The sequence below is a fragment of the Miniopterus natalensis genome, chromosome 1 (assembly GCF_054644295.1).
Source record: "Miniopterus natalensis isolate mMinNat1 chromosome 1, mMinNat1.hap1, whole genome shotgun sequence".
NCBI lineage: Eukaryota > Metazoa > Chordata > Mammalia > Chiroptera > Miniopteridae > Miniopterus > Miniopterus natalensis.
Window position 1 is genome coordinate 188,210,134 of NC_142081.1, and position 26,315 is coordinate 188,236,448.

The following is a 26,315-nucleotide window of genomic DNA, read 5'->3' on the forward strand; positions in this document are numbered from 1 at the left end:
TAGCATCCTTACCATGAGCAAGGTGGCAGGCACCTACTACCTTGCCTAAACATTCCTAAATTTTCAGAAATAAAAACTGAAAGTAATTTTTTTCTATGAGAAATAATTATTTCTCAACATTATCTCCCAAAACTGCAGCAGAATCATTTGGTCATCAACTACTGAGATGAGTACATGACCACATGATTAAATTTTGTATGAAAATCAAATTATGTTCTCTAGTTAGTCACGGCACTTTTAAGACAGTCATATGGTCATCTTGTTCTCCCAACAGCTATGTAGTTAACATTCAACAAACATTTGCTACACTCCAGATTAGATCAGGCACTGTGCTTGATACTGGGAACACAGTGGTGAAGAAAACAAAAGGGTCCCTGGCAATCTAATGGGGAAGATGGTCAGTCATAACCACACAATCAGACATCCCATCATTCTAACGACCTTGAAGGAAACGCACAGGGTACAGGTATAACAGAAGAGACTACTCTAATCTGGGGGATTAGGGAAGGCCTCTCTGAACAAGTGATACTTGAGCTGAGAGCTAAAGAGTGCAGGTGAAGAGCAGGGTGGGGGTGTTACAGAAGGTGAGTGGGACGCATAGAAGCATTAGATAGGAGAAAAACGTCAAGTCTGAGAAGATCACCAGTATGGGTGACACAGAGGCAGGTGTGCTAAAGGCCATGCAAAGGTCTTGGGAATGAGAAGGTACTGGAAGTTTTTAAGCAAGAGTAGCATGATCAGAGCCACTGTGAAGAAGACATTTGAGGGGCACAGTTAGAACTGGGGAAAAACAGTCCAAAACTAACTGCAGTGATCCAAGGGAAAAGTGATGAAGACCTAGGGGAATCAGCGTAACGGGATTTATCAAAATTTAAGTCAAGCGCTGAGCTCATCCACCTGCCAACTGCTTCACTGAGGTAGCTGTGGAGAGCAACAGCATGAGACTTGAAGATCGGGGAGCGACTCTGGGCCAGACATATGACTATTCTGAACTTCAGTTTCTTCGTATGCAAAATGAGGATAATCATAACCAACACCTTTCCAAGGTATTAAATGCAAAAGTACATAACATGCTGAAAACTTAAAATGATACACAAACATACTTAAATTCACTGCTCAGAAAAGGGCATATGCCCTATTCAAAATATCCTTAATGTTGAGTGAGAAAAAAGCCCAGCAGAGCCTAGCCTGGTAAAATGTTGGAAAACAAGTTCATAAAGTAGAAATACAGGACTGATTTCTTATATCTTAGGTACTCCAAGATTCCCCTCAAATGCCAATGCAATAATTTTTGCTAGAAAGGCTCAAAAAGAGAATGAAGGGAAGGCTGTAGAAGAAGACCAATGCCCAGCCCAGTACATGCAAATGCAATACCGAAAAATTCTACATCGCCTTCATACCTCTGTAAGTGACTTATAACCAATTTTTGTATACTGGAATACGATGACTCTATAGACTGGCCAAGCTTTTTTAAGCCCTAATTAAGGGAAGAAAACATATTTAATATGCAAGTAAGATACTATATGAACTGTGTTCATAGCCACTGAAATACAAAGACACTTTAACCACACACACCTTCACTGTTAACTGGTTCATTAAGAGGGTCTGAAGTTCAGCACTACAATGAAAAAGAAAGCATTTTTAGCCTCCTCTATTCAAAATCTGAATGAATTAGGGGAAAAAGGGGATATCTGTAATACTTTCAACAATAAAGATAAATTAAATAATAAATCTAAATCACTTAAAACTTTTAAATTTCAAATTAAAAACAAGATTTTTAAACAAAAAGAAATAGCCCAACAAAAGTCAAGAGTCTGTTGTACTCACAAAGGAAACAATAAAGTCCAGAAACAGACTGAAGCATATATGAGGATGTACTGTATGCTAAAAGGCATTTCAAATCAGTGAGGAGAGGGTACAATACTCAATAAACTATACTAGGCAATTATCTAAACACTTTGGGAAAAAAGTTAGTCTTCCACAGCATATAACCAAATGAATCACATCCGGGACATGTAAATGAAATAAAAAATAAACAGAAGAAAATACGGATCAACCTTTGAATACTCTTAAGATGGGAAAGTCTTTTTTAAGAATAACACTGACAGATACTATTAAAGAAAAACATTTGGCTATATAAAAATTGTTAAATTTTATACATTTAAAAATACATATATAATACATATTATACACATACAAAATGATCACATTTGCATAAAAAATGTGTATGTGCATAGAAAAGCCCAGAAAGATATATACTATTTTTGTTGTTGTTATGTATCAGAATTTTAAAATTTTCTTACAATGAATAACTTTTGAAATAAAAAATTACTTTAAAAAAGAAGGAAAAGCAAAAGTGCCTAACATGAGGTTATTACCTAGCTTTCCCCCACAACAGCAAGTGCATGAATTCATCCTGCACTGACGTGGTTGTGTTCTTTTCCTAAACAAAATGGATAAAATTATACGTATCTTTTAAATTATAAGCATATTTATTCAAAATTACAGGAGCACAGCGCCCTTTCTTTTCCTTCCCTTCCCTCAAATCCGTATTTAAATTGATCATGTACATATCACTTACTAGGAAGCATCCAGGCAGCTCTTCCAACATCTGTCCTTATTCCCCAAGCCCCACCTTGCCCCACTTCACGATCCTGACCCCACTTAAGTTGTGCCAATGGAAAGAGAGTCCTTTCTCTTTGAGAAAATGGTCTGGTCTGAGGTTAAACCACAGCCTTTGAAAGAGATCCTGATATTAGCTTTTTTCAAATCAGACCGATTTTTCCCATGTACCTCATAATGTAAATAAGGACATCGTGCATTCTTCAATGGGTAGGAAAGCTCAGGTACATTACCTGCACAAACTTGGTGAGACGAGAGTCCATCTGCATCAGTATTTCCTCCCATGCTTCACACATACATGTTAGTGACAAATTTACATACTAACAACAAAAAGAAGGAAACATTAACATGGGGGGAAATGTTTAAATCAATATGCTAACTATATATGTGCTTCTTAGTGTCAATTGTCTCAGAGAAATCCAGAATTTACTTTCAATCACTTTTAACTCAGTTAAGCCCAAGGAAGAGAAGACCATAGCTAACACTTGAGAATCACTTAACTATCAAACATCCCTAAATTAAGTTTTTACCTGGTAAAACATATCCTTCAGCTTTTGACATATATGTTTTATGTACACAAACTGTCAAAATGCTGGTTTGGTCAGCTACTCAATTTTCAAACAGGATCTTTAAAAAGATTCTGATCCCCAGAAATCTTTGACATCAAGTAAATTAGTGACTGTGGTAGACTGGGGGGAAAAAGGCCACAATTCCATGTAGCAACTCTATCCAGACACAGGGTGGATTTCCCCATTCCCTGAATCTGGGCTGGCCTTGTGTCTTGCTATGACCAAAACAAAACAGAAGTGACACCATGGGTCCAAGGCCTTAAAGGGCTTTGTTCACGCCTACTTGTACTCTTGACAAGCCTGCCTCTGCCACCACTTCATGAACAAGCTAGCCCACTGGGAGATGAGAAGGGGAAGCCATCACAGCTAAGGAACACCTAGTTCAACCAGCCGACTACCCATGCATGACCAAGCCCAGCTGCAACAAGCTGAACCTGGTCCTGGTCAACAGAATCTTCCAGCTGAGCCCAGACCGAACAGTTGACTAAGATACAGAATCATGGCTAATTGGGATGGGTTTATTAAGCACAAAAGCTAACTGATAAGATGACTGTTTTCCATAATACTTTCTTTACAATAAAACTTTAAAATTCCAAATTATTATTTTATTTGTGGGAACTTTTAAAAAGACTTAAACTACTTTTTTCTCTCTTTTTTGGAGAAATAGACATGAGTGGGAGCTGACTGTCAATTAAATTTCTTTTGCTTACTTTAATGGACACTAAGATTATCTATCAGACTAGACACCTTTATGACAGATAACTTTACAAAATAAAATTTTCAAGTTTATTTATAGAACATTAGAAACTTATAAACATTCACATAAAACAAACTATAAATAAATACCTGTAAAAGAGCTGAAATGTGAGTAAACTTCCTGGCCATCCGAGTTACTTCAGGTAAGAAAGAGTACAATAGATTGGTTTCAAGCTATAAAATCATAATAATAAAGTGAGTCACAATTAGACACTCTTAACTTTTTTAACTTTCAAAAAATTTTGCAATTACAGCTGACATTCAATATTACATTAGTTTCAGGTGTACAACATAGTGGTTAGACATTTATATAACTTATGAAGTAATCACCCCAAGTCTAGTACTCACCTGGCATCATACACAGTTATTACAATATTACTGACTATATCCTATGCTGTACTTTACATCCCCATGACTATTTTTAAACGGCCAATTTGTACTTTTTAATCCCTTTACCTTTTTCATACTTACTTCTTTTAAAAGGTAAATCAGTCCTTCCCTGGTACAAACTTCCAGTTATAAAATAAATCAATCACAGGGACTTAATGTATAGCATGTTGACTATAGTCAATAATACTGTAATGAAAGAAAGTAAATCTTAAAAGCTCTCACCACACGACAAAAAACATATGCAGCCTGGCCGGGCGTGGCTCAGCAGTTGAGCATCGACCTAGGATCCAGATGATCGGGGTTCGATTCCCGGTCAGGGAACGTGCTCGGGTTGCGGGCTCGATCCTCAGTTGGGGACGTGCAGAAGGCAGCCAATCAATGACTCTCTCATTATTGATTTTTCTATCTCTCTCTCCCTCTCCCTCTCCTTTCCTCTCTCTGAAATCAATAAAGATGTATTTATAAAATAAAATAAAAAATGTAACTTTGTATAAGAATAGATAGTAACTAGACTTATTGTGATGATCATTTCCCAGGGTATACAAAAATCACATTATTACACTGTACACCTGAAACTAATGCTATATGCCAATTTTACCACAATAAAAAAATTTTTTAAACTTTTTAAAAATAAAGCAGTCCCTCCCAGTTCAAAGAACAAAATCCTATAATTCAGAAGAGTCAAGGTCAAATTCTGTATCACCAAAAAAACTATGTGAAAATTCTGATCCTTTTGAGCACAACAGTTTTTGAGACTAACAAAACCAAACCTTAGGATTTTCTACTCTGCCACATTTAACTGTGCACAGCTCACCTTTCCTAGGTTTAGCAATCCCCTCTACATAGCTAGAATAGCTGTAATAACCTATTTTGTAACACTATTATGAGGAATTTAAAGAATCATCATGAATATATGTAAAAATTTTTAAATAAATTATAGGCTATTGATAAAAACTGAATATTACAATGGTATGAGAAGTATATCTCAATAAAGCTGTTATTAAAAAATATTTATGACAAACTTCAAAGAAATAGTGAATCATTTTGTTACAGCACCAAATGTAATCCTGGAAATCATATTTCCACAGAACCTTAAGAGAAAGAGCAAATATTAACAACTGTTCAGGGAATTTTCTGGTGCTCTGAATACAACAAATGTTGGAAGGCTCACACATAGTATCTTGCCGCTCTTTTGTTCTACTTTTGTTTGAGAGCTCATGCATACTTTGGCTAATCGGCTGGGTTACTTGAGATGAAAATTTGGGGAAGATTTTCTTGAAGGCAAGACTAAATCTAAATACCCTACAGGAGCCCAGTCAGTTTCCACAATCTACAAACGGCACACAATAAAACAGTTTTTCCTGCCCTGGCCGGTGTGGCTCAGTTGGTTGAGCATTGTCCCGTGCACTGAAAAGCCGCAGGTTCGATTCCCAGTCAGGGCACACTCCCAGGTTTTGGGTTCAATTCCCAGTCAGGGTGCCTGTAGGAGGAAGCCAATCAATGTTTCTCACATTGATGTTTCCCACATTGATGTTTCTCTCTCTCTCTCCCTCTCCCTTCCTCTCTCTCTAAAATCAATAAAAAAAATTTTTTTAAAAAAGGTTTTTCCCAACATTAACATCATCTTACACCAGAGGGAATGTGCTAATTAAGAGCATCAACTCTGAAGCTAAACTGCCCAGCACCCCTTTAATTCTGTGACCGCCAGCAAGTTGCACAGTTACTCTGTGCACCCATTTACTCATCTCTAAAATGGGAACAACAGTACCTACCTATTAGGCTGCTACGAGGACTCAAATGAGTTATACTGAATTACTCAGTACTTGGCACATATTAAACGACAAATATTAGCTTTTACTATTTTTAGGGTCAGAGCTCTAAGAAAACACTGTACAAAGATGAACTGATATAGCAACCAATTAATATGGTCATTTATAAACCATCAAAACACTGTTTTTATGAAACTATCCTGGGCCATGGGAATAAGAATAAGGTATTCACCATAAGAAGATTCTACATGTAAGATTTAGAAGCCCCAAGTAAATTTGTTGCTTTTTGTTTTAATAACCATTAGTAAGATATGGACAATAAAACCCTATAAAACCTTCTAAAAATACATTTACTTTCTGCTATCAATACTCACCTGAAAGTATGAAACCTCTGAAGCACCTGTGGCAGATACCTCTGTGACCACGGATAATGATTTCAAGTCACTTGATAAACACAAGGCAAGACAAGTGCCAACAATCTGTAAGACAGTCAAATCCCCCCGTATATTTAGTATTACCACTAGACTGCATCTGCTTACAACACAGGATGCAAAAATTCACAGAGGTCTAAAATCAGAAGCACACTGCCTGGCTCCTGCCTCGCATGTGCAGCCAGCCGATGAAGGTATGCGTCCGCCCAGCTGCAAGAACTAGGACGGACACAACACATGGCCCCGCACATACCCATATGAAGGGTCCCAAGTTAGTGTTGAAGAACCAACATGTTCCACAGAGTCTACAATACTTTCTAGCCCTCTAAGGAAGAATAAGACAATTAAACTATGGAGGGGACAAAGCTAAAGACAGAGACTTAGAAACCATGGCACCGTGGAGACTCAGCACTGAGCGGAAAATAGCTTCTGATGGCATGCATCACATTCCTGTCACAAACTCTTACCCACCACAAGTCTGCAACAACATTAAATCACCACCAAGGGTATCCTATCAACCTTTTTGTTAAAAAGAAAAACTTGACTAATTCCACGAACAGTTCCAGATCTTCATAGACATCATAACACTATTTTTATCTTAGTAAGAAAATCATCCTCTTAACATTTAAGAACAATTCCAATAATTGAAACTGAGAAAAGAAGTGTTTTATTCTTGTTTCATATATCAGCTGCTGTATTCTAAGATAAAGAATATAGAAAATAATGTTAAAAATGCAAAAAAAAAAAGAACATAGCAACTATTAAAGGGAAACTTACCCCTGTGACTCGGGCAATTTTGAACATTCCGTAAGCATAAAGTTCAATAAAACCAGAGCTTCCTCCAAGGACAAGAATATTAAGCCTAATTAAAAATAATGCAACAAGCTGAGGACAACAGTGGAGACAGAGTTCCTAAACCAAGACAGTTTACTGTTCCTGTTCTCATACAATCTGCATGCTAAAGCTCCCCTGCAGGGGAAATGAAACACTGAACAAATTCACTAATACTCAATATTCAATCACATCAGCCTTATGGCATTTTTTCAAAAGAACAACATCAATTTTCTCTAGCCTAGAAAACCATCAGTTTACAGTAAAATGAGAATATATTATTTTGACGATTGCATTTATATACTCTCAATAACAAAACAACCCTTTTTCCAACTAATACAGGCACCACCAGTTGTATCATGGCTCTGATGCTAAGTGTATTAAACGGGCTTAAAGACCCTGAATATTTAAATTTATATTTTAGAAACTAGTACTTCAATCCTCCTTTACGTCTTATTGAAAAAAACAAAAGTACATTATAACATCATTAAGCTTGACATAATCAAAGATCATACAATAAAAACAAGTAAATAATACATATTAATAAAGGTATATTGTTCAGAGGTATTTGTTACCAATAAAGTAATATGACAAATAAAGTAATTGCCCTTGAAACTCTGAAAACTGCCTCAAATACCAAATATCAACTTTAATAAATTAGACTTAAGATACATGCAAAATTTACCTGACATCTCCCAAAAGCTTAATAATTTCATCAGAATTTTCTTCACTAAAATATAAAAACAAATGGGTTATTTTTCAACTATATCCTTCAAATAATAAAAAGATTATCTTACTTGAAAACAAAAAAGGCATACCTTACCTAAATATTTTTGAGGTGTTGCTATAACTAGAGAAAAACAGAGACTGGGGTAAAAAATACTCTTAATAGAAATATATTTTTTAAATAAATGAGAAAATTGTCATGGTGTTAAAAGTAAAGAGAAATCCGCAAGATGAATTTCAATAAAATTAAACTCTGATACTCACTTTTTTGGCAATGTAGGTAGCTTAGGTAAGAGAAGATTAGATTCATCTTCAGCATTATAAAAAGATGTTAGAACACTGAAAAACAAAACAAAACTAGCATTATAAAGACAACAAAGATTTTGCTTCTCTTTCCATTTAAAACTATACTCGTTTTTTTAAATGCCCAGTTTTATACATTATACATTACCAAGTAAACAGTTGCCACACATATTTTATCATTGCAAAATAGTCCTAACAATCACAAACAAGAAACAGAAGAGTAGAAAATTTGTAGGAAAGTCTTCATTTACAAAAGGGTTTATTTCTGCAAAAAAATCAGCCTGCCCACTTTACATTTAGTGGGACAAATATTAAAAAACAATGATCTCAGCAAATAAAATATACTCATATGTATTTAGTATTAGATACTGAGAATTTTTGATTTCTTAACTCTCATCTAAGAACCATCATTAAACCTGAGTACAAGAGTAATTTTAAAGAACACTGCAATTATTTTATCATTTAATTATGAGTTCTATGGCTTACATACATTTGGAGATTTGACAACCCACCAGGTATATCAGAAAACATGATGCATTTTGAAACAGTCTTATTTCCCCCCTTTCCCCTCAATTCTACCTCCAAATAAGGTTGGAAATAAATGAGTGAGAAGGTAAAAAAGTGCTAAGTTGGCAAGAAATTTTTCCCCACATTAACACAAACGAGGTATCCTGAAAGACCCTGGAATTTCCACAGTACATTTCAAAACTAGTTGTAGAAAGTGTGTTAGAAATACACTTAGCAGCTAACTAGACTGGGATAGAAATTACATAGTATACTCTGCTCCTCTAACCTCCTACAAACCCACATGGCCATTTACACTCTTGATTATCTGATGATGGATTAATCACTGTTGTATCTACAGTGAATTTTGAACCCCAGGCTAGATCCTTGGTATCCAATTCTTTACAAGTGTCCCCTAGGAAAGTTGTCAATTAATATTCAGATTTTACAAATTCATTTGATATAGTTTAAAACTTAATTAGAAAGGAAAAGCTAATGGAAAGAAAATTATCACATTTACACAAAAAACAAACTTTTATTTTCATTATTTCCTAAATCCACTGATCCTTTGGGCCATTTACTGAAAACCTGGAATACTACTTGACTACAAAGACTAAGGCAAAATTATTTTCATAAAATAAGGAAACTACCAGGACTATGGACACAGAAAGAAGCTGTGTAGCATCAAAACAGAATGCTCCATTTAGCATTCTTCAAACTCTAAGAATATTTACTACGGAACAAAAAAACAAAGCTTTAGACAAAATAAATGGTGAAAAGAAAAACAGAACCTCAATTTGTGAACCAGTAATTTTAATTAGTATTACTTGAAAGTATAAATCAATGATACAAACTACAAAAATGAATGAAAAGAACAATCTTGGACATTCAGATATTACTGCTCCATAAAAAACAGATATTTTCAGAAGAAAAAAAATCTAACAAAACATAAAATATTTTTATCTTGATAAACTTAAAACCGAAAGTTAAATGCCACGTACACATACTTAACACAGAGATACCCCTAGGAACTCATTTAAAAAATGAAAATTTCTTTAACGTCATCTTATTGTGACAACTGGGATTTTTCTTCCCTTTTTTTTTTTTTTTTTAACTCTACCTGCTTTCTGCAGTCACTTCCATCCAATGCATACAAGAAACCGGAGCCTCCACAGAAAAGGAGTGTAAGCTTTCAGGTTTTTCTACATCACACAAAACTATTTTCTTGGTGTCAGCAAGAGCAAAGGCCAAAACTAAAACAAGAAGATATAATCAGAATTAATTAGTGTAACCTTTCAGAAAAATAAATGGGTATTTCACTTCTTACTAGTTTTACTATTTTAACTACATTGTGATCACAGAAATCCTTAAATTTAAAAATCCTTCCTTTAAATAGCATTTTAAAACCTAAAAGATATCTTCACACATAGTTATGCTATTATCTAAGTTTACCTTCAAATGCTCAAACTTTCATGAATAATCTACCACTTTCTCATGTACTGTACTTAACATTTTACACATCAAAGCTCTAGACTGGAACCCAGCTGCCAGGCAGAAAATACAAAACAAGTCTCAACAGACTAACAAAAATATTGTATCACCAAGACATATTGGTCCCATAAACAGGCCTAAAAGGCAAGAAGTAATTCCATCTGCTTGGTTCTTGGAAAGTTTTTTATTCCCCTTGTTTCTAAACCCTAATGGAAAACAAGGCCATTACTGTGACTGAATTATCAAGTATAGTTTCTCTACCTAAGTCATTAACATCTTCCTAATATATCAACTTTAAGAATTTCTAAATAGCGGACTAAGCGTTTCACTGTATACCAACACACACAACTTGGCTAGATGTGAGGTAATGCAGGTTTCTTCTTCAAAACTATTTAAGACAATCTTGAAATAACCAATACCTAACAAAACGTTTTTTAGTGTCAAAAAACACAAGACATATGTTTTCAATGATAAAAATATCATCTACTTAAATACATTTTGACACACTGACTTTCATGATTTATTTTTGAGATCCTGATATTTTTGGCTAAATGCTGCAAGATATCAAGATGTTACTTACAAAAGTTCTCTAATTTTACGTATACTTAAAAAAAAGATAAAAAAAAGAGCTGAGCTAAATGAATACAGATAAAAATAGTTATCTGTAAGTGATGGGCTTTCATGGCATTTTTACATATTTACATTTATCTAGAAAAAAATTAAGCAATAAAGAGTACATAACAAAAACAGCTTTGTTTTTTCTTAAAGTGCCAATGATACAGATGAACTTCAAGTTATGATTTACAGCATTTTACTGTACTGACTGTATGTGTACAACAGTTCAAATAATAACTGTCATTGTAAAAACTACACATGGAAGAGGAGAGTTGTCCTCAGAGCCATAACCAGCTACAATATAACAAACTACAAAATAAAGGACACCAGGAGGAGAAAAATCGTACAGAAATGGAAGAAATGAGGTCAGAGCTGACAGTCCTTCAGGTGAGACAAGTATATGCACAGACCGAATACTTATGAGCCATACATTTAATGCTAAGAAACATTTTTGGAAGAAAAGAGCCATGATGATGAACTGACCAGGAAGTGGTAGGTGAAGTTTGGGCCAAATTGTGTAGGACAAGACAGCAAAAAGAATAAAACCAAAGTACTTGGTATATTCCACCAGATTTTCATTTTAGAGTTATCTTCACCAAGAAGTCAGATTCTATTTTGGGGATATCTTTGCCCGGAAACAAGATGATAGAATTAATTTGAGTTCTATGAAAACACTTTAAAGCATTCTAAAAAACAAAGTTCCCAAACTGGTATTTAAAATTCTGGTATATAATGAGAACAATAAATTCTTTCAGGAAATAGGCTTTCTTTTAAAGAATACTCTGTGAATAACAAAAACCTATTTTTTATAATACTATCATTACGTTTGCCATCTGGTCTCCAAGCTAGGCAAGTCACTTCCTTTCCTGTATTTTCATTTGGTGGGAAACTCCAAACTCTATGAAAACTTGCAAGTCGATGAAGTAAAACCTAGGACAAAACAGATATAATGGCAGAAAATAAGAATCCATTTCCAAAAACAAAATAAACCTAGTCCACTTGCCTTGCCAGCTTTTTAATACCTCCCCTTTCTTCTCAAACTTCCAATATTTTCTTCTCCATCCTCACTCCTAGACAGCGCCCTTTCTTCTCAGAGGCGATGGAAGCAGCAAGCGCCCCCTATTGCATCTACCCATCTTACCGCACTGGCGCCCCTAAAACCTCCCTTCCCCCATACTGGTGTGGCTGTACTATCTGCACTCCTTTCTAGAGCAATGACAAAGTCCCAAAGCACTCTGGCAGAGAAGGGAGACTAGGTTTCATGGAGGTCCTTGAGAAAGCAGACATCAGTACGCCGGTGACATGGGCAGGGCGGTCAACACAATGATGCGCACGACCCAGCCCTCACCTGGCCAGGCAACTATCAGGAAACCTGCCGAAAGGCCAAAGGCGGAAAGATGCCAAGGTGAAGGTTTCCTTACAAAATGGCTGCCAGAGAATAAGCCCTCAGCACAAAGTTTGGTGCAACCAGGACGCAGCTCCTAATATACTGTGACCTAGAAATGCTGATTGTTAGCGCTCATGCACACTCCATCAGGAATCCAGTGAAACATCGCTCCCTGGTCCTGAAGGACAAGGGACGGTGGTTACCCAGCACGTAATACCCAACTGGACAACATAACACAGATGCTTAAGCACACCCTGGGTGGAGGTGCGCGCATGCGCATTTGCAGCTCAAGTTTGGCAGTAACTCCCCTCCCCCGCTACAAACATGCAAACTAGGGCAGGGTCTGTGGATCTGCTGCCAAGTCTAGCGCACGGGTGACACGTGCCGGGCTCTTCCAAAGCCCATTTAACAAATAACTGACTAAAAGAGACGCGGATGCAGGGCTGTGAAGTGGGTGAAAACCTGTTTTCGCCGTAAAATACGTAAAGGGAGCATATAAATTCTCTGTCCCGCATATGGTCCCTTCCACTTTCACCTGAAGTTTTCGGGCGGCCTGGGAGGGAGGGGCGGGGGAGACAGGTGGCCCGCCCAGTCCGCAGGGGGGAAGCTGAGGCCGGGGCGGTCCGCTCACTCACCTCGCCCGCGGTGTTGGCCAAGGCGATGAGATCCCGCTTGGGTGACCAGGCCAGGAAAATGATCTCCTGCGGCAGCTGCTTCTCTCCCACCACCCGGAAGGACGGGAAACAGGTCGGAAACCGCAACATGGGGGCGACTCTGCAACGACACCTCAGTCGGGGGCCCGCAGGGGCCGCCCGCGTCCCCGGCGCCCTCGCGCGCGGCCCTTCCCGGAGAACCCCGACCGCGGCCGCACCTGCGAGAGGCCCTCGGAGGCCCAGCGGCCCGGGCGACCCCACCTCCCGCTGCCCGCTGCCCGCTGCCCGCTGCCCGCTGCCCGCTGCCCCCTGCGCGCCGGCGCCTCCGCGCAGCACCGCGGCCGCGCGCTCAGGGCACTTCCGGCGCCCGGACTTCCTCGCGAGAGGAAGAGGCGGCGTGGGCGCGGGACTGGGCGCGGGGGGCGCGCCGCCGCACCGCCACACGCGGGGCTGGAGGAGGGCCGGGACCCTGGGAGCCCGGAGTGCGCGGGGGGCTGGACCCGGACGCGGGGCGGGAGGGGGCGGGGCAATGGGGGGCAACGAAGGGGGGGCAATGGGCGGGAGGGGCGGGGCGATGGGCGGGGCGCGCCCCCGAGACCTGCCGCCAGCCTGGGTGAGGCTGGGACGCACGTGTGTGCGCGCCCGCAGGTCCCGTCGGGTCCGCGGGAATGCTTGCTGCCGGTGAACGGACAGTGAGGGTGACGGGCGAGGCCCCCCGGGGAAGAGGAGCCCCCCCGGGGAAGAGGAGCCCCCCCGGGGAAGAGGAGCCCCCCCGGGGAAGAGGAGCCCCCCAGGGGAAGAGGAGCCCAGGAGGAGCCGAGCTCTCGGTGCTGAGCGGAGGGAGCCGCCTCGGACAGCTTCCGAGCCGCGCGCAGCCCGCCTTGCTCAGCGGAATCGCCCGGGGAGACTTGAGCCCCCTCCGGCGTCCAGGCAGTACCCCGACCAACTAGAGGGGAGTAAGGGAGGGACCCAGTGTTTATTAAAACTGCCTAGGTGTTCCCAGTTTGCAGCCAAGGCGGAAGGGCCCGCCTCTAAGGTCGCTGACATAGGCAAGTGTCTTGATTCTTTTCCCACTGGAGCCTCACCACTTAGCGGTAGCGGTGGTAGCCCCACCATGGCACACGAGGGCTGTGGGCTCGCCTGGGATTTATCCCGTCGCTGCTTGAGCGTCTACTGTGGAGAATCCTGGGCTACACGAGTGGGCCGAGACGTGGGCTCTGCAGGACCCACCCGATGCTTCTGTATGCAGGACACTTCCAAATGTTCCGAAGTTCCCGCCACTTGCAGCCGGTGAAGAGAACGGGACAGTATCATCCTGTGACTCTTGAATTTAAAACCTACGGTAGAAAGCCATCTGCCTTTCAGTTCTTTCACTATTCAAAGGAGAGAAAGGTGGCAGATCTTCAGCTTTCAACAAGCCCCATCTCCTTGCCCTCTATCTGGATCTAGCCTTGTGGGAAGGAGTTGATAGAGGCAGACCAATTCATTCAGCAACAAATATTCGAGGCACTATTTTAGGCCAGACACTGTTCTTAACGTTTTTAAACTTTTTTTTTATTATTCAGAGAGAGGAAAGGAGAGAAACATAGATTTGTTGTTCTACTTATTTATGCGCTCATTGGTTGATTCTTACATGTGCTCTAGGCCCTTGGCATATTGGGCCGAAGCTCTAACCAGCTGAGCTACTCACTTGATACTAACCCTGCTCCCTCTCAGAGATGGGTTTTTTTCCTTGCCAAATAATTTAGCATGTCCCCCATTTCTAAAGTGAGAATGGACTTGCCTTTGTTATTCATAAAATGTGTTTTCAGGTGTTAGATGTTCTGGGGTGGCAATAATGGATAATCTGCATGGTGGGGATCCAATAAAATATCTGCTTAATGTTCCTATGGAAACTGAATGTCCATTTTCCTAAAACTTAACCTGAATATGAACCCTCATACAACACATGAACTGGTAGAGGTATACACAGTGCCACGGGACATAGGAGAGTAACTACCTGCACATTATGAAGCCCTCACTGAAGACTGAATTTCCCAGAAGGTATTACAGCACCAGGAACAGCATGGGTGTGGAGTTCCAGATGTGGCCAGGAAACAGCCAATCATTTCATGTGGCCATAGCAGTGCCTCATGTGTCAACGTTTATGGGAGTGGGGGGCAGGGATTGTTACTGGAAATGGTCCAAAGTAGCCACAGGACAAGAGCTTTATTAACAGTGTTCCCAGCCTTTTCTTTTTCCCATTGCCCCATAAAAGGGATTTTGGCTTTAGCCTCTTCATTTCTTTGCCTTTCCCATTCTCTAAGGAAAACATTGCTTTGTTAAATTGGCTTATTTGTATTCTGTAGCACAGAATCAAGCAGAAAGGGGGAAAGGCCAGGGATCAGGGATTGGTGCTTTGTTAAGGAGGCAATGGCAGGAGATAGTAAAATATGGAGAGTGGGGAGGGAGGAGGGAAATGTAAGAGAAAATACACTTTAAGAAGAATTTCCATGCTCTGCATATCCTCTTCATAGTGCTTGAAAAAAAGAATGCAAGAACCAGTTTTTTGAAATAACTTTTTGGTAGCTAGGCGGTTTCTTTGACACTACACCCCTTAGGCTAGCTCATGCTGTCATCTTTCCAGGTGTTATAATGGCCTGGGGTTGAATTCTGAAGGGCCAGGCAGCTCCCAACAGATTCATTGGGGGGGGGGGGGGGGGGAGATGTATTGTTGATGGCATCACACTCCTTTGGTTATTCAGGATCTTAATTCTGTGACAAGGGTCATGATGCTTTACAAAGAGGTGTAAAGGTGGCAGGAAGACAAGTTGGGTGTCAAGGAGGATATTCCAGAGACATTTCTGAAGTAGAGTAACAAGAACTGATTATTGATTAGATTGGCGGAATGAAAGTCAAGGCTGAGGCTGGGATATTTGGGTGCAGTTTCAGGGAATAGAGAACTGGTTGTTGTTGGGTTAGGGGTGGGGATATGAGGGAAGTGAGGGGGAAGGAAGGGAAAGTAGCCCAGAGCAAGAGTTCCGTGAGGACTACATTCAGGTGGAGGTGTGGTGTGAAAATCTGTGATGGCCAATGGACAGCTGGAAAGGCAGGTTTGACGGGGAAAGGCCAGGGCTTGAGCAAAGATGTGGGAATCACTGTGTATAGGGATGTGTGATGGAGTTGTGTGGGGTGGTTCAACTAGCCATGTGAAGCTGTTATTTTGAGAGGCCTATTTTGAAGTCGTAAAATAAGCAAATTGACAGAATTTGCTGGAAAGAGAAATAAATGTGTAGGTTGGTGTTAGAACCTCTCTGCCCTACTACCGTTTCATTCACTAGGCAGTAAAAAAACAAAAAAAAACACACACCAGACTCAAAGTGGCACAGGTAATAACAAGAATGTACTGGCTCATATGAATAGCAAGTCCAGCAATAGGGCCAGCTTCAGGGAAGCTAACCCAGCAAGTTCGTATCACTAGGGACCCAGCTCTGGTTGTGTCATCATGAGGCTGGCTCTCCATGTGGTCACTGCAACACTGCTAACAGCCATTGGATATATAAGCTCTGCACTTGGAGAACAAACACCTCGTCACCAGTCACAAGATCAAAGTCCTGAGCCTTGTGATTAGACCAGCCCATCATGAGCTTAATGGAAATCAGTCACAGGTTAAGGGGAATGGAAATATGCCACATAAAAAGCCCTCCCCAAGAGCTGAAGAGGATGTCAGGCATCCCTCCCCCAAATCCCAAGGCAGGCACACAGTGGGGAAGGTGGGAATGATGCTGCCGAAACAACCAGTCAACAATGTTCAATATGACAATCCTAACTACTCGAATAGTAGTTTTAAGTATGAAGTGCACTTGGAAAATGTTCCATCCTGATGCATGAATGGTATCAATTCATGGTGGTGTTCATCTCCTGCAACCATTTCAGTTCTGGGAAAGAAGTTCAGAGACCTACTCATGTGCCTCTCACCTGGAGAAAGAAGTTTTAATAAAAGCCACAGAACCGGTATTTGTATGGATAGAAATTTATCCCCATAAGATTTGGTTATAAATATGTTCATCATAGGGTCCTTTACAATAGTGAAAAAATGCAAACAACTTAGATGCTCAACCATAGGAGACTGATTTTCTTTAAATACAGTACATGCATACAGAACATGTTTATGAAAACAGAGCATCACAGAATAGTATGTATTTACAATTCCATTTTGGGGGGAGAAACTTGAGTGCCTGCCTATATAGCTATTTATACAAGAATCTGTCCCTGGAAGAACATACACAGAAGCTGTGACTGATTATTTCTGGGGGGCAGGATTAGAGTTGCTTTTCATTTTCTTGGACTTACCTGGCCCATGTCTTATAAAGTTAACAGGCAGGAACCTTTGTTTCCTCTGTCCTCTAAGCATGTAGAATGTTTAGGCTGGGTATGCTAGTCTCTCCCATTCCTCACCTCCACATTTGCAGATGGAGAAACTGGCCCATCTATTCAGGCTTAGTTTCTTAGAGACCACTGGATGTTACACTTCTAGTCTGCAGGGCTATGAAGCAACTAAACAGCGTGAGAATCTTGACTGTCCCGCTAATGGGATAAAACTGACCTCAGAGATCTGCTTGCTCAGTTTTGGTGCTTTTTCCTCAGTCTTGCTGAGTTAACACTCATACTAAATCACCTAAAATCAAATAGTAGAGATCTTATCTTCACTTTATTGATTGCAGTAACCTTAGCTGACCCTCAAGTAATTTAACCCATGTCCTAATGTTCCAATTAAAATTGTTTCAAATAAGTAAAATTGGATTTTCCTTTGCATTTTACACAGGCTTTCCTTACCTACGCAGCTCTGAGCACATTAGCTTCTTACTCATGTAGCAGTTAGGGTTCTGAGGCCTAAAGCGGTACATTAAATGGCATTTCTACTCACTCAGTGTGTATGTATGAGCAGCTACTACTTGAACGGTGAAGAGGGTGTTAGCCTGGCCATGTGCTTCCCAAGGCTGTGGGGAAGACTGGCGATCACACGTGCTGCAGTCGCTGTCTGACAGCACCGCGTACACGAACAGCTCTGGGAGCCAGTGAGCACAGAGGCGTCCACAGGCCCCTGCCATCCATGAGCTGATCTGTACAAGGAAAACAAGTGCAAACAGCCATTCTAACACAGGGATGAGTAAGCACCTCAGAAGAAGTATCAATGAAAAGACCCACAAGCACACGTTTTTATTTCACCAGCAGGAAATGTACTATTTCACTAGAGATACCAACAAGGACACTGTGAAGGAGGTGGCATCAGATAGGACCTTCCTGCAGGCTGTGATTTTATATTTAAAAATTAGTCAAACTTCTCTCAGATTTTTGGTATTTTATAGATTACTTTGAAGGGGCCAGGCATCAACTTAAGTGTTTTTCTTAAAATAACCTTGAAAACAGAATTATTTTAAGTTTAAAGACTTCCAGATAAGGCTGTCAATCTTGCTCACACAGCACATCCCAACATTTAAACGCTCAGTGTTAGGATAGTCCTCCTGGAATTTAGAGACTCAATTCGTCCCAATATTGTTTAGGTCTGTTTTCCTTTTTCAGGTCTTTATAAGAAAAAAGAGCAAGTTCTTTCTGTATCTTAGGCATGCCTACTGTTATGGACTGAATTGTGCTCCCAGAAATTCCTATGTTGAAGCCCTAACCCCCAGTACCTCAGAATGGGACTGTATCTGGAGACAGGGCCTTTAAAAAGGAGATCAAGGTAAAATCAAGTAAGGGTGGGCCCAAATCCAATCTGACTGGTATCCTTATAAGAAGAGGAAATTTGGACACAAAAAGACGCCAGGGATGTGTGCAAATAGAAGACCATGTGAGGACACAATGAGAAGGTAGCCATCCGCAAGCCAAGGAGAGAGGCCTCAGATCCCTGCCAGCACCTTGATGTTGGACTCTCAGCCTCCCGAACGGTGAGAAATAAATTATTGAAGCCACCCAGTCCGTGACAGTTTGTTATGGCAGCCCTAGAAAACTAATACACCTACCATCTGAAAACCTCTAGAAAATCCCATGCTTTCATCAAATTTTTATTGAGTACCAACAATGCATGAGAGAGAAAAAAGTGTATAAAATGGTTACTGACATTAACTAAAATCTTTGGGGAAATAGAACCTGTAAATAGAATCATGTAAGAATAATACATGAAAAGTGCCTCAAATGTGCAGAACACCAAGGAGTTAAGACAGGAAGGTATTCGTTGGTATTAGGGACTCATGCAAGACTTCCCAGAAGAGGAAGAGACTCGGGCCAGGACCTGAAGGCTCCATAAGATTTATACTAGATAGTCCTGTGGAGGAAAATATTCCAAACAGATAGAAGACAATGGGATGAAAAGACTGAGGCATTGTGGAGAAATAAATTAGTCTAAATATTAGACTAAATGTAGGAAAATAACAAAACTGATCATTCAGGGCCCACAAAGTGACTCTATTTCATTAATTTTTTTTCTGTGTTGGAATTTTTTTTTTTAATTTTATTATTGTTTAAAATATTACAGATGTCCCTTTTTCTCCCCAATGACCCGTTCCACCCCATTCCTTCCCCCTCCCCAGTCCCTCTCCCCACCATTGTCCATGTCCTTGGGTTGTGTATATATGCACATAAATTCTTTGGTTACTCTCTCCCCCTCCACCCACCCACTATCCTCCATCCCTCCGACATTCGTCAGTCCCATCTATGCTTCCATGTCATTGAATCTATTCTATTCATCAGTTTATTAAAGTTCCTTAGATTCCATGTATAAGCGAGATCATGTGATATTTGTCTTTCACTGCCTGGCTTATTTCACTTAGCATAATATTCTCCAGGTCCATCCATACTGTCCCAAAGGGTACGAGATTCTTCTTCTTTACAGCTGCGTAGCATTCCATATTTCATTAAATTTTATAAGCAAGAAGCAGAATGAAATTTAGCTGTAACTGTTTAAGAAAAATGTCCTTCTGAAAACAAAGTTTTATCTGTAAAATTTTAGCAATTTTTTGTTGTTGCTGTTCTGGGTAGGTATCTTAAGCTCAGATTTACAAATTTCCTATTAGAACAAATGACCTCATCTCCCATCACACTTTACCTCCCAGAGACATTTTTACATCCAATTAGCTTATGTTTAGAAAAGAAAGACATTAAGTCCTAAAAATTAGTATTAATTGAACATAAGAACAGAATCAACAGTTACCCTATTTTTAACTTTCTAAGAAGGTAACAAAGTTTTAAAGTACATAATTCCTGATTATAAGTAATACCCTATTTCCTCAATTCTAAGATGTACTTTTTTCACATTTCAATATTTCTGAAATAAGACACATCTAAAATTTAGTATGTACAATTAATGAATTACTGAGTTTTTCCCTGTGAAAAGCTATGATTACAACAATACTGCATTTTATAATTGATGGATTGTAAATATGGTGATAAGAACCACTGTCCATCAAGACCCAATTCTGCAGTAGTCATGGTCCCTCAGGTGTCTGTGTTTCAGGGGAGGTATCAATAGATTTTATCATATCATGGATACCACGAAAGTAAGGCAATGTCCATATCCATGCCTGAATTAGAGAGGGGAACCCTCACAGTGATTCTACAGGTTCATATTTCACGGTACTAATCCTATCACCATAGCAACCCATGTAGAAAAGAGGGCAAGAGAAGAGTTTCCTGATGCCTATTAAGTCCAGGAGCTTAGCTTACCATTTGATGTCCCCTGATGTCCACACTACCACTGCATTGACCAAGGCCCTGCTTGAGTATCCCATATCGGGCAACAAACAGTGTTAACTTAAATACCAGATGGAATTTCAATACCAGATGGAGTGCAGTTCTGCCATTACTCACTGGGCCCTAGCGAAGCCCCAGCAAAGAGGCCTCCAGACTCACTCTAAAACAGGTGTCTGGGAATGAGAAAAGTCATTATGCAAATGTAAGCCATTCAAAACTCTTCAGTTTTCAGGAGATAATGTCAGACGTCTAGCAGAGAAATGGGGAGATGAACTTGGAGTTTGTTCTCAGAATTCAAACTACACCATTCGTACAGTGCTGTGATGCTAGACCACCAGATGATCAACATCAGGGCTCCAGAGCAACCTTCACTGCTAACACTTCTCACCAGTACCAGGACTGACTGAGCCAGGTGCACATGAATTTCATCACAAAGACAAACCTGAGGTGTAACTATTATTATCCCCATTATGAGAATGAAGAAATAGGGGCTTCTAAAGAGGGACTAACCTGCCTCTCTCCCTCTCTCCAGAGAAAAGGCTGTCTGAGGACACAGCAAGAAGGCGCCATCAACAAGCCAGAAAAAAGGTCTCACCAAAAAATGTATCTGCCAGTCCCTTGATCTGGGTCTTCAAGCCTCCAAAATGATTCCTGTGAAACTAATGATCCTTGGAGAACCTACATGAAGTGCCTTGCAACAAGCAAGTGCCTGAGATATATTAGAAACTTTGTGCATAATCAAGACAGTATAAAATTAAATCAGGAACAAAGGATAGACTATTTGCCGCAAGCATCCTGCCTGCAGTAGGGAAACACTGATAAGTGATGATAAGACAGAGGTGGTCTCTAAGCCAGGCCCTCCAAACAAATCTCTTTCCTCAATCAGGTTATCTGAATTCTATCTGCAAGGCCCAGCACGACCTTCATCCCAGGTCACGCACAAACTTCTACAGAGAGATCAGAAATACAGCACCAAGGAACATTTACTGAAAGTCTGTCTCTAATTTCTATCCAAGATCTAGTAACTGTGTCTCCTTTTTATTGCTAAGGATCAGCCCCATTTTCCCCCTAATTTCTTTACGAAGAAATTATGACTGTAAATAGCAAAATCTCTGTAGGTAGATTCTTGTGCTGACGTCTGAAGTCAGCCACTTTTACCAACTTTCCAAAGTATGAGAATATTACTTTATATATTCAATGTCCTCAACTGTGAAAAGTGGATATTAATAATATCCATCTTGAAGGAAAATAAATAAATAAAAAGTAAGTAACCTGGCAAGGACATAATGATGCCAGGAAGTGTTAGTCGAAAGAGGAATACGGAGATTTAATCACCGAACTATTCTACCTTCTACACTACTTTTACACAGAGAAACTTACCGCTTAGGTTAATGGAGCAAGTCCTAATTCTAAATACTTCATTCATTCAACAAGCATTTGGGTGATTCTATACCATCAAAGGACCAATTGCAAAAAGTACTTGAAAAAACATATTTAATACTGTAACCATAATTATAATCTTTATAGCTTTAGACTGCCTTTGTCAAAATTCTTTCCATCATTTTCAGATTGTCTAAAAATAACTGTACATTGTACTTCTCTTAATAAGTGGGGTTTAAGCCATTGTACAATATTTTAATATTTAATTTAAAACATTTATCTTAATATATCCTTATATAAACAAAACCTCAGATTTTCATTTTCTTCTGACTGCAAAAGAATACTCTACACCCACTTTTCAGATAAAAGAGACTAAAATAATATGATTGGAAGGAATTTAAACAGAGAAAAAAGAGACAGAGCTATAAACCAGCTAGTGGTGGAACAACTCACCAGGTCTCCTGAGACACTGATGAGGGGTCTACAAACCAGCAAATGCCACCTGCCTATTATCTAGCTTAGAAAGGTGCACACCTTTGAAAGTGACAGAATTTAAGTCCAGCATGGCACTTGCAGAAAATGGCATCAAAGGTTGGACTATAAATCTTTCTTATTCTCAAGTCACTGGACATTTAAGAGCAACGATATTGATGGGCTCTCTCTCCTCTTCTTCTGCCTTGTAACAGATGTATGATTCATGGATTGTCCTTTAGTGGTCTCCATTTTCATCTTATTACTTTTTCTTTGCTTCTGCTTTCTGACAGCTCTGAAAAACAAGGTGCTAAATTATTTCATAGAATGAGCACAGTGAATAATGTACTTAGGCTGAAGTTTAATTAACTAGCTAACCAAATAAGAAAACAGAAGGGAAAGAATTTACTGTATTATAAGCATAAATCTTCAGAATCCTAAACCATAATAACAAGGAGATCGTCAGAGGGCTGACCAAACAAAATAGAGAAAAGAAATTTCTTTGAGAGATGGTTACTACAGATTTAGAACAATCTATTCAGGACAAACACACAACAGGTAAATAATCAAGCCAAGGGGTTGGGAGTTTTTTTTAGTTGGGGTTTATTTTTCATTTTTTTTACATCTCTACCGCTCAACTCAGCACTTCAATCTCCAAATCCCTGAATTACATTTTTCAGAAAAAGGACAGATATATTCTGGCAGTTAGCAGGGGTGGGAAAATGAAATAGGACAACAGAAAAAACTGACAACACATAAAGAGGCTCATCTTTTAAATGCTACGGCTAATTTTCCTTGCCTCAGTAGATCTAAAAGTCCTGACAAGTGCCATGCAGGATGTCCACATTTTGCGGTCTCTGTCTTCTTGAAGACTAGCTTCAAAATGAACAAGCTGGAACTCACCCTCTAAAAACACTAAACCACACCAGAAAAAAAACAGATTCTTTGTTTCTGGTACTCTCTGAACTAACTTACAGGCAATCTATAGCTGAGAAAGATTGCCAGTCTGTTCATTCTCTTTCTCCAAGCCAGCAGAATCATGCCATTTATCGTATCACGAACCACGGAATGAGCTGGAGCCCCCAGCTCTGGCAAACTGGAACCTTCCCATGGCTACACAGCAATATCACTCATTAGATTCATCCTCCTAAACCATAACAAGCCCCAGGGAAAAGCTTACTCTTGATCTTCCCAGGACCAAAACCTGGGAAAGGAGCTTCATAAACAGTATATAATCCCCCAGTGAACTGAACTCTGGCTTCACTTTTGTTCACTCAGCATATATATGCTAAGTGTTGGGAATACAAAAATGAATGGGCATAATCTTTGACTTCAAGGAGCTGGGAGACTGAGACAAGGTAGATGGCACCTTCCCTTTCCTTCCCAACTTTTTTGGGGAAGAAACTGAGCTATGAAGTCATCCAGTAAGGAAGTGGCGGAACGAGCTTGATTACAGAACCTGTGCTCTTAATTACTTTGATATGGTAATTAGCAGTCCTCTACTATAAATTATTTAGGTGTGTAGAAGGCTAACCATATAGTAATCACTAAATAAATATTAGCTATTATTAGTAGCTCCGTATGACTATTACTCAGAATTTTGCTTGACAACTTCAAGTTTTTCATATTTAGATTTTGCACTATGCACTGGGGTATCCTACCAGTTTATAAAACAAATAATCATATTTTTACTGTTCTGTGCATGTTATATAAATCTCCTTTCCCTCCAGCCATTTAAAAGTAGGATAATGTCCTGATAAGTGATGATTTTGCAAATTTAATGAAGTATAACCTCTTAATGGCAAAGTCAATGAAGCTATGCATGCCTGTATACAAAATTTAAACAAATTTGCTTTGGCTTATCCACTTACAAGAACTAAATACAAACCAGGTTTAACTAAAGGATACAGTAAATAAAAACAAAATATTAACTTGTAATATAAATAAACAAAATTTTCTAGACATAAAGTTTTTCAACAGTGATGAAGTGATTAAGTGTAAATCAATTAATTATTTTATTTTGCCTTAAAATGAAATTGACCTAGTATTCGTCCTCTAAATTATCAGGAATTTATATAACTGATAAAATGAGCTTTAACCACAAGAGGGAGCCAGCATCATTCCAGTTCACAACCAAAGGAAAATTAATACTAAGGGAAAGCCAATTAATATGAGAGAGCTATAAAATACATAAGATGAAAAGATATTTTATGCCATATATGCTAAGAAGGCTATTAAAATTATTTTTTATATTTAAAAAAAATGTTTTACATTTTCAGTTTCATTATAAAATTTTTTTAAAAGCAATAGCTTAAGATAACTGTTAATAGGACTTTAGCAGTTTTCTCTGAGAGAAGTTAAGTACCACATCTTAAGAGATTTGCTCTTTAAACTAAACTTGATAAAATCTAGTATGAAAACATATGAGATGGTTTCCCTCAATGAAAACAACATATTACTACCAAATAGACTAGCAAGGGCTATTTAAGAACCATTGAAGAGCCTGCAATATAGTACCAAAATGCACATTCAGTTCCCATGTATCATAAGATCACAGAATCAAAGGCTAAGCATGTTACTAACTTCTGTTTGAAACCAGAACTACACTGTAAATAGTGCAAAAATCCCAGACTAATAGTTTATTAGGTTGTGTTCTATTCTGGAAGGTTTCTAAGGAAAAATATTTTGTAAGATTCTTCAATACCCCTCTTTAATTAATTTTAAAAATACCACAGCCCTGGCCAGTGTGGTGCAGTTGGTTAGAGCGTTGTCCCATGAACAAATGAGTCACGGGTTCAACTGCCAGTCAGGGCATATACCCAGGTTTCGGGTTTGATCCCCAGTAAGGGCACATACAGGACGCAACCAATAGATTTTTTTTCCCTCTCTCTCTCTTTCTCTCTCTCTCCCTCTCCCTCTCTCTAAAAATCAATGAAAATCATATCCTTGGGTAAGGATTAAAAAAAAAAAGTACCACTTCTATCCTGGACTTAGTGGAAATAATTATTTATAAGCATTTTTTAAAAATATATCTTTATTGATTTCGAAAGAGGAAAGGAGAGGGAGAGATAGAAACATCAATGATGAGAGAGTCATTGATCGAGCCCGCAACCCGGGCACATGCCCTGACCGGAAATCGAACCCGTATTGCCTGGATCCTAGGTCGATGCTCAACCGCTGAGCCACGCCCAGCCGGGCGGAAATAATTATTTAAAGTAAATTTGATAAAAAGTAATGGAAAAGGCAGTTTAAATAGTAGGCAGAATTCAAATGGCTGGAAAACAATGGAACAAAATAATTTCCACTGATGAATGAATAAATAATAAATGAAGGAATGAGTAAGAATTCTAACGTAACCATGAACAGCCCCACAGAATCGGGTTCCTCCATCACTAACAGATTGTTTTCTTCTTTTAATCCTCATCCAAGGACATGCTTTTACTGATTTTTAGAGAGAGAGGAGGAGAGAGACAGACAGACAGACACTGATTTGAGACAGAAGCATCGACGGGTTGCCTCCTGCAGGAGCCTTGGCCAGGATGGAACTGCCACCTGGAATGTGCCCGCCCGGGAACCGGGCCTGCACCCCTGGCTACGGGACGAAGCTCCAGCCAGCTGGGCCACCTGCCCAGGGCAATAGGTATTTTTTTAATCACGAGTGATAATGTAGCTCAAAATTTGATCCTGAT

The 26,315-nt window shown here is 39.6% G+C and overlaps 2 protein-coding genes across 3 annotated transcripts in view; both read right to left on the reverse strand.

The window, feature by feature from the left end:
- ANAPC4 (anaphase promoting complex subunit 4) overlaps positions 1-13,173 on the reverse strand; it is a 31,597-nt gene extending 18,424 nt beyond the window's left edge. Inside the window, exons 1-13 of one of the 2 annotated variants that reach the window (XM_016218239.2) lie at positions 13,030-13,173; positions 11,832-11,937; positions 10,022-10,154; positions 8,359-8,433; positions 8,192-8,218; positions 8,054-8,098; positions 7,315-7,399; positions 6,481-6,585; positions 4,038-4,121; positions 2,856-2,942; positions 2,379-2,443; positions 1,576-1,618; positions 1,401-1,477 (exon numbers count right to left, since the gene is read on the reverse strand). In XM_016218239.2, coding sequence (XP_016073725.2) covers positions 1,401-1,477; positions 1,576-1,618; positions 2,379-2,443; positions 2,856-2,942; positions 4,038-4,121; positions 6,481-6,585; positions 7,315-7,399; positions 8,054-8,098; positions 8,192-8,218; positions 8,359-8,433; positions 10,022-10,154; positions 11,832-11,937; positions 13,030-13,158 — 1,061 coding nt within the window. In that variant the 5' untranslated portion in view covers positions 13,159-13,173. The remainder of the gene's footprint in view (positions 1-1,400; positions 1,478-1,575; positions 1,619-2,378; positions 2,444-2,855; positions 2,943-4,037; positions 4,122-6,480; positions 6,586-7,314; positions 7,400-8,053; positions 8,099-8,191; positions 8,219-8,358; positions 8,434-10,021; positions 10,155-11,831; positions 11,938-13,029) is intronic. The other variant, XM_016218241.2, reaches the window with a different exon arrangement.
- A 9,079-nt stretch (positions 13,174-22,252) lies between these two features.
- Positions 22,253-26,315, reverse strand: part of ZCCHC4 (zinc finger CCHC-type containing 4) — a 41,815-nt gene continuing 37,752 nt past the window's right edge. The window contains 2 exon segments of the mRNA XM_016218249.2: positions 22,253-22,818; positions 22,820-22,921. Coding sequence (XP_016073735.2) covers positions 22,788-22,818; positions 22,820-22,921 — 133 coding nt within the window. The 3' untranslated portion in view covers positions 22,253-22,787.